General features: G+C 37.1%; 1 protein-coding gene across 5 annotated transcripts in view; it reads right to left on the bottom strand.

Moving 5' to 3' along the window:
* The window catches only part of FAM184B (family with sequence similarity 184 member B), a 41,191-nt gene extending 27,691 nt beyond the window's left edge, over nt 1–13,500 (bottom strand). For 4 of the 5 annotated variants that reach the window (XM_017832083.1, XM_017831755.1, XM_017831840.1 and 1 more), the window contains exons 1-2: nt 12,817–13,499; nt 292–1,056 (exon numbers count right to left, since the gene is read on the bottom strand). In XM_017832083.1, the coding sequence (XP_017687572.1) occupies nt 292–1,056; nt 12,817–12,951 (900 nt within the window). In that variant the 5' untranslated portion in view covers nt 12,952–13,499. Of the gene's footprint in view, nt 1–291; nt 1,057–12,816 lie in introns of all 5 variants that reach the window. The other variant, XM_017831925.1, reaches the window with a different exon arrangement.
* Nucleotides 13,501–13,786: the final 286 nt, after the last annotated feature.

The raw sequence follows: 13,786 nt of genomic DNA, 5'->3' as shown, positions 1-13,786 counted from the left end.
CTGGGCAGGAAAGGTAAAATTCTGTTCAGGACCTTACTTCTCCCTCACAGAATACAAAGTCTAGTGTTCAAAGTGTTCTCCTAATGAGTTACTAATCATCTTAACTCTGTCTTTAAAATTGTTAGCACTATATCTCTCCTATTTCCATTCTAAGTCTCTAAAACTGTTTTACTGCTTAAAAAGCACTTGACTCAACATGATATGTAAAAGACCCCTCCTGTCCCAAATTTTAAAGAATTGATGATTTATACTTTTATAGGCAGAGATAGGGATCATGATCTCATACTCTACCTGTATTCTCTCCTTCAGCTTCTGGGAATGCTTCTTCCTCTCATTTATCTTCTGGCTTTTCTCCTCTAGGTCTGCTTCCAGCTTCTTTACCTGCTGCAGCAAAAAACCTTCCTCAGTCTCTGATCTCTTCCTTTGCTCTGTTTCTCTTTGCTGACAATTCATCACTGTTTCTATCACAGACTGATGCATAGTTTTTCTCAAAGTCTCTTTTTCTCTCTCATAAGGGACTTGCAGTTTGTATGTTTTCTGAGTAGTTTCTTCAGTTGCTCTCTGGTTCTTGCTCTTCAGGTTTTCCACCTCATTTATTAGAGTGTGTCCTTCCACACTGCATTTCTCATCTAAATGTACCTTTTTACCCAGATTTTCTCTTCTAGATGCTTTGCATTCATTTAGCAGTTCATCAAACTCCTGATTTAAATGTGGAAGCTTATTTTCAAAGCCTGCATTGGTATCTACCATGTCTTTAGAGAGGACTGCCTGTGCTTGTTTCACTCCTGTTCTCAACTCCTTCTCTTCCGCCTGCTTTTTGCACAATGTTAACTCTGCCAAGGCTTCTTCCTTCAATCTCTTGTGTTGTTCTACTGCAATTTCAAGGGCCTGAATATGTTTTCTCAGTAACTGTTCTTCTTCAACTTTGCTTTTACACTGGAGAATCGTTTCCCTTGTCTCAGCAAGAATGTGTTGAATTTCTTCTTCGTGAGCCTCTCTCAGAGCCTCTATACTGGCCTCATGTTCATCATTCTTAGTGTTTAGGGCATATATCACCTATAGAAAAATAGAAAATTAAAGTAACTAGTGAATGGTAGCCATGCATCCAGTTACTATATTTATCAAGGTGTTAAACAATAAAAGAGAATTACTACAATAGATCAATATTTTGTATGTGTGTGGTGGTTCTTTGTTTCATTTTTTTTTTCACTAGGAACAGAAGGGACAGTTTTACACTGCAAAACCTTATAGGAAAGGAAGACAATACTGTGACAGGAAATAATTTTTTTACTTTTTGTCAGAAATTTCCTTTTTATTCTTGGCAACTTGTCACTTCATGCCTGTAGTTGGATCTCTAACGCAAGGAAGGGAATCAGGCCCCTTCTTAAGCTAAATGACTTCTTATCTGTAGACCAGTTCACCTGGCCTTCAGTGCAGGAGGGCTACCTGCCACATTGCCTTTAGCTTTAGGAAGTGCTGGGGACCAGTAGTGGCAGATCTGTGCAGTGAAATCTGAGGTCCTGATATCTAGTTCATGTGGACCAAAATCACTTTGTGATGGAAATGAAAGTAAAGTATGAAAGGTGGATTAAATTCCGCACTCCAACTAAAACACCATGGAAGATGCATTCCTGGAAGCCACATGCCTTGCAAGTTAGTTTGGTCAGCATTGTATGGTAAGCATTACTCAACTGCAAGCCTCTTTTGGCTTGATTCTGAGAAGTGCTTAGGCAATGTATTTTTTTTTACCCCCACATTTCAGTAATAGTCATAAATCTCAGAAAACAGCTTTCAGCAGATGCAAGTGCCCCTCTGATGACAAGAAGTAATTTTTCCAAACAACTGTTTTAAATCCTTTGATGTTTTATTTTTTTCTACAAAATGCAGAATAATAATTCTTTTGGCTGTAAGACAAGTTATGACCCATAGCAGGCTTTGTTACCCATAACATACACCAAAGGCCTCTCACGGAAGCTGGTGTACAAGCACACTACTATTGTTTTGAAAAGAAAATGCTATTAGAAGCCCAGAGTGGCCTGAAATGAAGAGTAAATGAGCAGTTTAGCTTACAAGACAGTTACATATAATTGCACAACATAGTAACTGCCTTGAAAAGATACATTTGTGTTTTCAGACCTTCATTAGGACATACAGGGACTAATCCAGTTAGTACTGAACATAGTTATCTAACTCAAGGAGAACTACACAATGTGTATTAACATGTGTGAAGGTTTTCCACTTATTTGTTTGGTTACATTTTTTTTAGGGATAAATTACTAGTCTACAAAACTAGGTTTGGAATTTGTACACAAGTTATGATAGATATACTCAGTCTGGCCTGAGCCCACAGAGGTCAATCAAAAGATTAGACAATGTTTGAGAAAATCATAGCCTTAAGTAAATAAATAAATAAATGAATACAGGAAAAAGGTCCCAGCTAATTCTTTAAATATGCTAGAATTCTAGCCCTGTAATCTTCAAGCCTTCCTCAGGGCAAGCCTCAATTGAGAGTCCAATAAGTATCTTGACCACACTAAGTGTCACAAGCCTCTAATGTGTTGTATAAGCCCCAAAGATGTCTCCAGAACTACTGAATTGGCATATCTATGTCTAACCACATTTTGTGCTATCTGTATATGAATAACATTGAATTTCAGTCAACCATAAATGAAAGCAAACACACAAATACATCTCGTGTGTAGTCAACTTTCTCCCTGGCAGTAATGAATTAAGTAGAGAAGCCTTAAAAAGTCACAAATGAAAAATGTGGTCTGGATATATTTCTGGATAAATATGTGACAAAAGAGAATAACAGCATTATATTCCTGAAAAATGTCAGACAAGAAGTCATTGTCTACATTTAGATATGTATATTTTTGGACCTTAGATTACAAGTTGTTAATTATTCTCTGTTATTTTTAACCACTTTTCCTTGAAATTGAAATAGTTGTAGTATACTGAGCAGTTTCCTTCACTAACTAAAATCCCTCCATGAACAGTGATTTCTTAACTACTAACAGTACTTCTTAACTGTTCAGGAGACAGACATAAAAACTACAAGGAGAAGATTAATTTTGCCCACATTCTATACACTGAATGACCAGTAATTAGGTTGGGCAATTCTTCAATTAACTAGGTCAGATGCTGATGATCATATTTCTGTATTTCATTCCATCCGTAAAAGAGAAACGAACATCCACCACCTTTGTGACTCAGTCTTCCGCTCTTATTGGTTAATTTATCTAGTCAATCACCATGACCTGTCTCATATTATTTTGTGTTCAGGCTGACAATGGAATCTGGGTTCCTCTACAGTCTGACCTAATCACAGAGATTTCCCAAAATCCACTAAGCATTTGACCACCACCATCACCTTAAGGGAGTTATCTAAAAGAATGGAAGAAACTGGCCTCTCTGCTCTATCTATGATTCCTACACTTCTGTTCAATACTGGCTAGAACCACAATGAAGAACTTTAACTTGCATGACCTTAAATTTAATCTTCAAGCTTGAGTGTTGAAACTGACTCCTCAGTATCTTAACCTTCTTAAGAGATTTAATTTTTACACGGCTGATGCTCTGTACTTCATGAAATTTAAGCTGCTCAGATTACTGAATATAGCTACTATATTCCTATTCAAGATACCTCATTTTAGAGACTGGACTTATATGGGACACATCTGGGTCTTTATGTGCTGAAAGGAAAAATACTGAAAAATTATTTCAGCATCTGTACCTTGTGAGTGTACACACAGCTGGGTAATGTGGTATAAATCCCTTAACAGTTGTGTTGATAAACAGCTTTTTAAAAGCAGCTCTAAAACTGACCATATGACAATACAGACAGATTTTCTTTCAAAATAAAAGAGCACTTCAATACTCTTGGAGTTGCCAGCATAATACCAATAGCTACTGCCTTCTTACAATTCTCCAAAACCAAATGGATTGGGAAACACTGTACTGAATTTATAGCACCTGAAAGTTGTATGGCAGATTGATATAAACACTATTACACACATACACTTCAGTATTAATAGTGCAGTGAACATGAATACATCTTATTTGCCCTATTCTATCCTGTAAATATAAATGGCATTTCCTTTCTCCTTTTATTTACAGTGATATAGAACAACAAAAAGAAACCCCAAAAACATTCGACTGCACCTCATCAGTGAAAAAAAAGCTAAAGTATTCAAACCAAAAAAGACAGTTCTCTGTTCCTACAGTAGTGTTAAATACTACTCTTATAGGAACTTGACTATCATAATGAAAAAAATTCTTCTAGCAGGTTGCTTTACTAGATGAATAAGAAGGAAGACAATTTGGTATGGAAGGTGAGGAGTGAGGATGCTAAGGTGAATCAAAGAAAAGCAAAAGATCATAAGTGCTCTTTTCTCAGGCCCAAGTTAGTGGACAAAAATCCTTCCTGATGGACAAGGGGCTAGAAGTAAAAAAGAAGAAACACAAGATGGAGAAAAAGCCCCAGATGGGGGTGCCAAACAGGGTTCTCCTGACAGCACTCTAAACAAAGCAGTGAAGGAGACAAGCTTTCATTTATAGTTTGTTAGATGACTGGTGACTGTGTCATCTCCTTTTCACTAGTAGCAGCAGCATCTTGTCTTCACTGGCACGTGAATTTGTTTCTTTGAACTCATCTACTTCCCAAGCAGATGAGAGCAGAGTAAGGTATCTATAAACATGCCAGTCTTAAAAGGGTCTCTTTAAAAGCAAAGGGCAGAGAAATTATTACAAGTAACTTCAGTTATTTAAATTAACATCTCTTCTATCCCTCAGCCTCCTCCGTCACTAATTCTACAGGCTAGAAAACAAAACCACCCCCCACAATTTATTAATTAATACTCTAACAAGTCTCTCTTTTTCTTTCTATCACTGAAGAAGAACGTCTTTTAATTGAGGTAATAGCCTAGGCTATGATTACCTACAGTACTCATCCTGTTTTACACCTATGCTGATCTCAGCTGAATGATACTGCTCTAACATATGAACTACCCTTTGCTTCCTGAAAGTTAAAGAATAATTTTATGTGTCCAAATAGTTTCAGCAACTGTTGATAACATAAACATATAAATGGGTAGTATGAGAGAAGCTTTAAAAAAATTGGCACTCCGAACATCCAAACTTCATATTGACTCCATATCTGTACACCCACCTCATCCTGTTTTACCAACACTTTACAAACCAAAACAGATATTGGGTGATTATTAACTGAATGCAGTTAATCTTCCATCTATATTCCTTATTTATCTCCAATTTTTTTAGATGTTTATGACTCTCTTTGAATTAGTATAATCTATTAACTTTAATATGTTGTTTATTTTTACTTCCAGGTCATTACTTAATACGCAAAATAACGCAAGATCTATCCCAGATCTTTGAAGCATTTGACTCCACACAACAGGATGTTTTAAAATTTTTTTACAGTTCCTGACTCATGTTGTATCTTATCTGTCAAAACCTTTTTCTACATAACTTAGAAATAATTTTGCAAAGCTTAAATAGCAAAAGCACTACTACTTTTTTTTTTACATTTTGTGTGCAATTAAGAACTAGAATAAATAAAATCAGTCAGCATGACATTTACATGAAATACATTTCTATTTCTTTGTTCTCCCTGAGGTGATTCAAATCCATCTTGAGCATATTTATCAGGTTAAGCTGTATTAAAATATCGCCAGATGATCACGTTACTTTTCAGTAAAAATAAGATTAGGTAAAATTTCTGCTTCTTAAAAACCACAGAACTAGATGAAAATACTTTAAAACATTACGCTTAAACATTGATAGTTAATGTAAATTAACACACATATGTAGGCAAGCAGAAATACCAAATTATTTGACTTCAGAGTACTTTCTCTCCACATTTTGCAATGTCTTGGTGAAATTCTTGCATAACTGCTTAAGGTCTCAAATATCCCCACAAATCTTAGGCTATTACAGTCTTATATGAGTTCAATTCTATCTCACGAAGCTCTTTCAGATGGATGATGTGCAAAAAATAGAAAATCTGTTTGACACAAGCCACATTTTTACCTGTGTCCTGTCTGTGCATTGTTGCTATTGTAGTCCAGGAGAATTTTTAATAGAGAAGTGAAGTCAACAATTCTGTGTGAACAGAAGGGGGAAAAAGCCTTATTTCCATGTAATTCACTGATAATTTAGCCGGCCGGTTTTTTGTTACATATCTAAAACTCATAGGTCTATATCCTAGAAGCTTGATCTCTATGTTTTGCCTTCAGTGTAGATCTGTGATAGGCATAGATGAGCTCTGTTTCTTCCGAGTTGACACAGACCTTATAAAGGATCATAAAGACTGAATCAAATTCTTACTATCCTGTAGTTTGCAGGTAAAAATCACATAAAGGACTTCTGAAAATTTAATAAGACTTCTTTATATATTCTAGATACTTTGCTAATTAAGAAAAGAAACCATCAGAACCCTCAGGTATCCATGAATTAATAATGTCAATTTCTACTACTGCATGCACCAAAATTTAAGTTCTTGCTGCTATAAGCAAATTCAACTAAAAGGTCACATGAATTCAAGAAGTGACTGGAGAAACATATTGAATAAAAATCCACTACGAGATATTAAATACTAAAATACTTCACCTGCCTCTGGAAAATCTCACAGATCACTGGAGGAAGTGAGAATACTTTACACAAGTGCACTAGAAGCACATCATATTCCTGTAACTCACTGGGCACAATCAGAACCAAGCTACTGGCCCAGGTGGACCTCAGAATACAGTGTTTTTTAAAAGATATTTTTCTTTCAGCTTCTCCCCTCACTTTCAAAGTAGCATTGTTGGAGCCAGAGTCAACATATTATTATGTAGTTACAGGACTACATAACAGTACACATACAATACTACTCTATTACTCATATATTCATGAAATTTTTACCCAAACACACCCAACTGTAAAATAGAACTAGACTGAATACAGCCATTACTTCCATTCCCTTTTCAGGAAGGCATTCTTATTAAGCATATGTTGGATATCTCTTGGGATTGTATCAATGATCACAAACTCAAGAAAATTTAACCAGCATTTATTGCCAGAAAAAGTGCAGTCTGTGACGACTGCACAGTAGTTGCATTGTAATGTCCCATAGTCTTGAGACAATTCAATATTTTTATGAAATATTAAGGTATATCAGCGTATTAGTAAAAATATTTCAACACTGTAAAAACATTTACAATTACCAGCTATAGTTCTTAACACTCTTGTTATCAAATTCTAGTAGTTCTCTCTTCCTGAATGAAAAAAGCAAAATATATTCAACTGTAATCTCATATTTACATCTAAAGGTAGCTCTTCTATAATCCTCTAAGAGGGTTATATAGTTACAACTAGTTGTGCATTGTCAAAACCAGATGCTGTAGCTTCCAAAGATAATTAAAACAGAAGACTTCTTTGGCAGTAGACTGTTTTAACTTCAAATTGTGTTTAGGTGCCTAAGAACCAAGTCATACAAAGTTTTGAATGACTACTACATTAAAAAGCTGCAATGTTACTTCAGAGGAATTTCATCAAGGTTACTAACTTAAGAAAAAAAAATCTCTATTTGAAAAGTCAGTCAGTTTGTAGTTTCGTTATAAAATAAAGGTAGTATTTCCTCAGTAATAGGCTTATGTGTATTCTGCTGTCTCCAAATCCTTTGGAAGATAAATGAATACACATTAGGTAAAATGCCAAGTTTGAACCAGCACAGCAAAGTTTGAGCTCCTGTGCCTCACCGGGAGGTAGGATAAATTAACTCAGTCTTGTTACTGTACTAACTACATTCTCACACTCCCTGATGGCTTTAAGCACAAGCAAAACAAAACCCTCATATGCCTTATCTGTGTCTACTAAAAGTGTAGGTTAAGTGCTCTTTGGCACCACATAAAGTCAGACTGGTTGTGTACAGGCAGGAAAAACAAATGAATTGTTACAGTGAGCCAGCTAATGTGTTTAAGATGTGACTATAAAGGTGGCAACAGAGGGAGTTCTACCTTAGTGTTACAGATATTTTAATAAAACATAAACACTGTTTTATCTAATGAGAATGTGACTGGGGGAAAAGAACATGATACTTTGTGGAAAAAAAGTATTTTATATATAAAACACAATGATGAAGCGTTCAAAAATCTAAAATACATGGCTTTAGAATATTTACGTGAGAATGTCTTCAACTGAGTTGGCATTGACTTCTAATTGGGGTATAATTTTACACATTTGTAAAACATTGGCATCTACCTACTGGTTAAAGGAAATGTTAAGAGAGAGGTACAGTTATAGTGTCACTGAAAAAGATATTTTTAAATATTACCCGCAAACAAAAGACAGATCATAAAAAAATATAAAAATTACACAATCATAGGATATTTTATTAACTACTGCCTAAAATATGCATATTAATAACATGCATAACATTTTGTATAAAAACATTATCTTGATAAAGAGACTTGAAATTATTATGTACTTTCCATTATAAAGTAGTTTTGAGTTGTTGATTACTAAGGCTGTCAGATTTTCTGCAAATTGGTATAATCAGTGACAAATTTGTATGGTAAGGAGGTAATTCCAACACAGAGATATCATTCTTATACCTTGAATTAATTTAAATGATAACTTCTATCTATTAAAATATAAGATTCTAGGTTCCTTCCTAATAGAAGTAGTGGCTTTAATACTGCTTTTGGCTAGTTCATCAACAAAATTATATAACATTGCTCATATACTTAATGATCCAGAAGTTCCCTTTTAGTTTTGTAAGGAAAACATTATGAGGACAGGTTAAGAAATCTCAGTCTGCACATTCTTGTCAGCTCATAGGCAAAGATAATGCTAGTTTTTAAATCCTGATAGAAAATTGTATTCAAAAATCATGAAAACAAATACATCATAAAGCACATGGAGTTATTGGTAGCTGGTTTTATTAGTCTCGTTAGCACATAATTTAAGCAGTTTTATAAAAAGTCTCTTTCTTCACCTATATAGAAATATTTTTTATACTCCTTGCCCAAAGGAAAAATATTGCTGCTCCAAAAGCATGATCCTAGTTTTTATGCTATTCTATTTTGCTTAATTTCTGTAGAATATTGAATACCTCTCTAGAGAACTGAGATCAAAAAGCCTCAAGCACACAGGAGAGCCAAGGCAGCATAATAACTAATCCACAACAGCTGAACCACTCTAAGCATTGGTTACTGAGTACTGTTAACACATCACAGTAAATAAGGTCAATAAACTTATCTTAAACAATGTGAAAAAGGCAACATATTTCAACAGGAACATGAGCAGACCACAGAAGTGCTCTGTTACAGTTGCTCAGCTGTTAGGTGCTTCCAGAATAAACTATTAGAATTTGATCATATTTCATTCCTATAAACAAAAATCAGCTGATATGTTTATGGCATATAAAACAGCAAAGGTTAAAAGATCTAATATATAGCCATGCTACAGACACTGGAGTGGTGCAAAAAGCCTATGCCCTCACACACATGCCAGGTCATTTGCTAATTCTTCAGTAAATTTCCACCCACTGAGTGAAAGCTCATAGAATTAATATGAACATACATTTTTTATGCAAAAGTCAGCCATCCCTCCTTAAATAACTAAGGAAAGTGGGTTTTGCTTATCTGGCTGATTTTCCACCAAAGCTTATTATATAAAGTTCATATTTTCTACCTTGCTGACTGAGCTGAGGGGCTAAACCTTCTAATGACTGGTGGTGATAAGCAGTCAGAGTGTAACATTTTGAACTGCTCCACAAAGAGTCATTCAGGAACATCTGCCTATGCCGCTGCTTCTAGAAGAGGAACACACTTGCTTCCCTTTGACATTTCTTTGCCCTGAAGGAATAAAAAGGGTTCATAAGTGCATTTTACCAGCAATTAACTTTTCCTTGCATCAGCACTCTCCTCCTTTGTTGACTCATGGTATCCAACATATACACACAAAATTCTTGCCAAACTGCTCGGTTTTTTTTTTACTAACAATCTACTTGACCCATAATGCTGCAATTTAAAACATGCTTCTTACAATAAGGCTCTCAAATTCACAATATAGAGTCAGATGAACCCCTCAGGAAAAAGAAGGGTTCGAAGGTAAAAAAAAAAAATCCCTCAATTGGTATCCAGGAATTTGTCTCTAAGAAGGAAACAGAAATGTTTTGTGACTTAGGTATCTCTCTGATCACCAGGTAATGTCACCTTCCCAGTTGTTCATATTAGGCTTGATTCCAGAACTGCAGTCCAGAACAGCAGATTTACTTTTAGTCCCATTGCCAGAGGTTTGAAAAGAAGCCTGAATAACATGGATATCTGCAGCATATCTAGTTCTTGCCAGCACTTCCCGAACCACCTCACCAATGAAAGTTGATCCACTTTCCTCAACATTCATCAAAAGTTCATTTGCATTTTTCATCCTATTTCAAATAAAAAGGACTGTCCTAAGAATCCATAAGCACATGCATATCCTGCAATAGCCAACGGTTGTTAGAAATCTGGAGCTTGAGGCACTAGGGAGTGAAACCCAAAGTGTCTTATAAAAATCACCATGCACTTTAACTCCACATTATGCTCTACAAAGAACCGTCAAGCAGAAAACAGCACTCCAAGAGTCAAGTTTAAACTTCTCCATCAAACACTGAATTACTAGTACAAAGTCATACATGCTGCTTCAATCATATGAACAGATTGACTTCAAAACAAATGAGCTACAAAAACCAGTAGTTTGCTGCTCAAAGCAAACAAAGCATTACTTTTGCTGCTACAGCCAAAAATGTGCAGAACAGAAAAATGCATGACTGAAGGTATGAAACCTTCCTATATGCTACCTTTACAAAAGCAGAAATACCAGGGCAGTAGAATGGGAGTAGCTGTCAAGATCTCTGGCTCCAGATTACCTGTGGAGACTCCCTGCACCAACCAATGCCTTTACAACATAATCACCACTACATGCAACAATGGAAATCTCACCCAGTTTGGTTTCCATTGATACCTCTGCACACCCCTGCTTTGCCTTTGAGAGTAGGAGGAGAACACTACTGACTATGTAACAAAGAAACAGAATGGAAGTAAAGATCTGTATCCTACACCTAATTTACACATTTTGTATTCATCTCACCTGGCACAACACTGAGTGGATGAGTAATGAGATCATCATCTCCTCATCAATGAAAATCTAAAGTCACTGAGACAGGAAGATGCAGCTGTGCAACAACAAACAGCATTACTGCATACTAGGTTAGAAACAAGAAAGGAAAGCACTATGAGCCATTTAAACTTAGGAGGGATTTTATTATCATCATCTCGACTGCAATATAGCCAAGAAAACAGTGATTTGAAAGGCAGCTCTCAAAGTTCCTAGGCCAAAAATGATTACAACAAATTTTCCATATAGCCATTTTTCAGCTAATCTGGTGTCATATTTTGCTTCTTACTGTTTACTGTTGGTTCAGATTTAGTCTATCCAGAATTCAGAAGGGAAAGCATATGATTTAAATTCCAATTCTACCGTGAGTTCTCTATAAGTGCAGTGTTATTGCAGAGAAAATTGGTTCTTAAAGGCCACATTCCAAAACAGAATTATTTGCTTTCTGAACGTATTTTTTTGAGCTCCAGATATAAATAATCTTTTTTTTTCAGACGACTGAAAAGTGTCTAGAGGAGAAATTCTATTAAAAGTAAAGAAATCAACCCTCTCACATTTTAACAGTAGAAATTTAGCAAAAAAAAATTTGAAAAAACACTGCAACAAAATTTTGCAACACAGGCAAAAAGTAAGGATCATATTGTGTACAAATCCTATTTAACAAAGATAGAAACAAAGCACCTGTAAAGTAAGTATTGGTATAGTACAGTGAGTATACTACAGCATATATAGTAGCCCTTCTGTATGTATTGATACACATGATGTACATTATCACATACAGTTATCGTGAGATGAGAATGATGGCACTGTAACTACTAAGCCACTCTAACTTGAACATCTGAATGACTTCCTATTGTTTGACCTGTATTTTGTCAGTGTTTTTTCATTGTTAAAACGTCTCTATCAATTGCAGTGAGGTTATAGGACGTGCAAAAGCTGTGTTAGTAAACAAGGATAGTAATTAGGTTTTTCTCGCTGACAAAGACACATATGTTAAAAGGTAACTGCCATCTCCTACATATTTTCTCTTATTTCTTAACATGGTGTGGGAAATATAGTGCAGCTCAGTATTTGACCAAAAGTTTAGGTACAATATACTACGCAATTTAGTTCTGCCTCTTCTCCAACTCCTACCTTTTACGAACGTCATTTGAAGTGTCGCTACTTAGGCACATCACGGACAATTAACTACGAGTCAAAGTACTGTTGTACTGTAGTACCTCGCTTCGGCTGCAGCTTTGCAACAATATTACTCGCGAACCTACAAAATGCAAACTACTTGCCGTCTTCGTAATTCTAGGGGAAAACCCGGATACTGTCAATCCCTCCGAACAGCTCAGGGGCAAACCCCGTGTCTTCGCAGAGCTGGAGCTCTTCTCGTTATGGTCGCACGGTAATTAGAGCAGTTAACTGCGAGGCGTCTATCGTCTGCCATAAAGGCAGCCCCCAAGGTTGGGCTGCACCCTCGCGGGGAAATGCTTGGAAGGAAGTTTGAGCACACTGATGTTCTCAGTAGCCGCCCTAAGAGAGAGGACCCGTTTCCCTTCCCTCCTGTCAGACAGGGGCCATCAGGAGAGACAGCTCCGAGGCACCCCCGCCGCCCCGGCCAGGGCAGCCTCACCTCCCTGGGAAGGCTGCAACAGCGAGACTTACCTTAGTGAGCTGGGCAATCTTCTTGCACATTTTCATGTGCATATCCCGATTGCATTCTTCTGCCGAGCCGCTGCGAGAGGCTTTAGATCCATTGCAAGTCCCGGGCTGATGAACGTTGTTTATGCCAGAGGCCATTAGGCTTGAATTTTAATCAGGTCTGTGTGTACGCTCCGGGTAGCGCGATCCCGTCCCCGCTGCTCGCCGCCCCCGGCGCTGGAGGAACTTCAGCCCCAAACAGGGCACGCTCCAGCCGCCGCCGCTCTCCCTTCTCTGCAGATGTCCCAGTCCTTCAGCAAAACACCCAGGCGAGCAGGCAGAGAACAACATGTGCAAACATCCTGATGGGGATATTTTTTTCCCTCCCCTTCTCTTCAGATGGTTGAGCTTCCGCCAGGAGAAGATGCCAGCGGCTGGGTGCTACAAATTTCCCAGCGGGGACACTGAGCCAGCCATACAGGCAGCAGCACAGGCATTGCCGGGGATCTGTTAGAGCACAGATCGCCTGAAGATTAAATCATGCTGCCTTCTTGGGCTGCCAGAGCATTGCAGAAGTCATCAGAGAAGGCAGTGTTGGCACCTTTCATAAGCTCTGTTATTCTGGCAATCCTCTCTTAAGTCTGGATAGACCACTTAAGTGATGAAGAAAAGCTTTGCTCAGTTTTTGCTGCCACACTGAAAAAAGAATGGAGCCAAGAGGCACACAAGAACAGCTGAGCCCTGGAGCTGTGTCCAGGATCCGGTCTGCCTGCTTTATCCAAAGCGACTCAGTTCCCCTCAGTTACACTAAATGCAGTGGAAAGGTGCTTGAAGAAAACTGACAATATTGCAGGTCTTTTTTTTTTTTTTAATGTGCACATTGTTTCAAAGAGATCAGGTCTGTACATGTAAAATAAATAAAAGGATAGAAAAGGCAGAAAAAAGGGCACAAAAAAAAGGCAAGCTATTAAGATAATGGGATTTTAAAAAAGAA

The sequence above is a fragment of the Lepidothrix coronata genome, unplaced genomic scaffold (assembly GCF_001604755.1).
Source record: "Lepidothrix coronata isolate B3197 unplaced genomic scaffold, Lepidothrix_coronata-1.0 Scaffold0, whole genome shotgun sequence".
NCBI lineage: Eukaryota > Metazoa > Chordata > Aves > Passeriformes > Pipridae > Lepidothrix > Lepidothrix coronata.
Note: the sequence above shows the minus strand (reverse complement) of the source record. Positions and strands in the feature narration are given on the sequence as shown.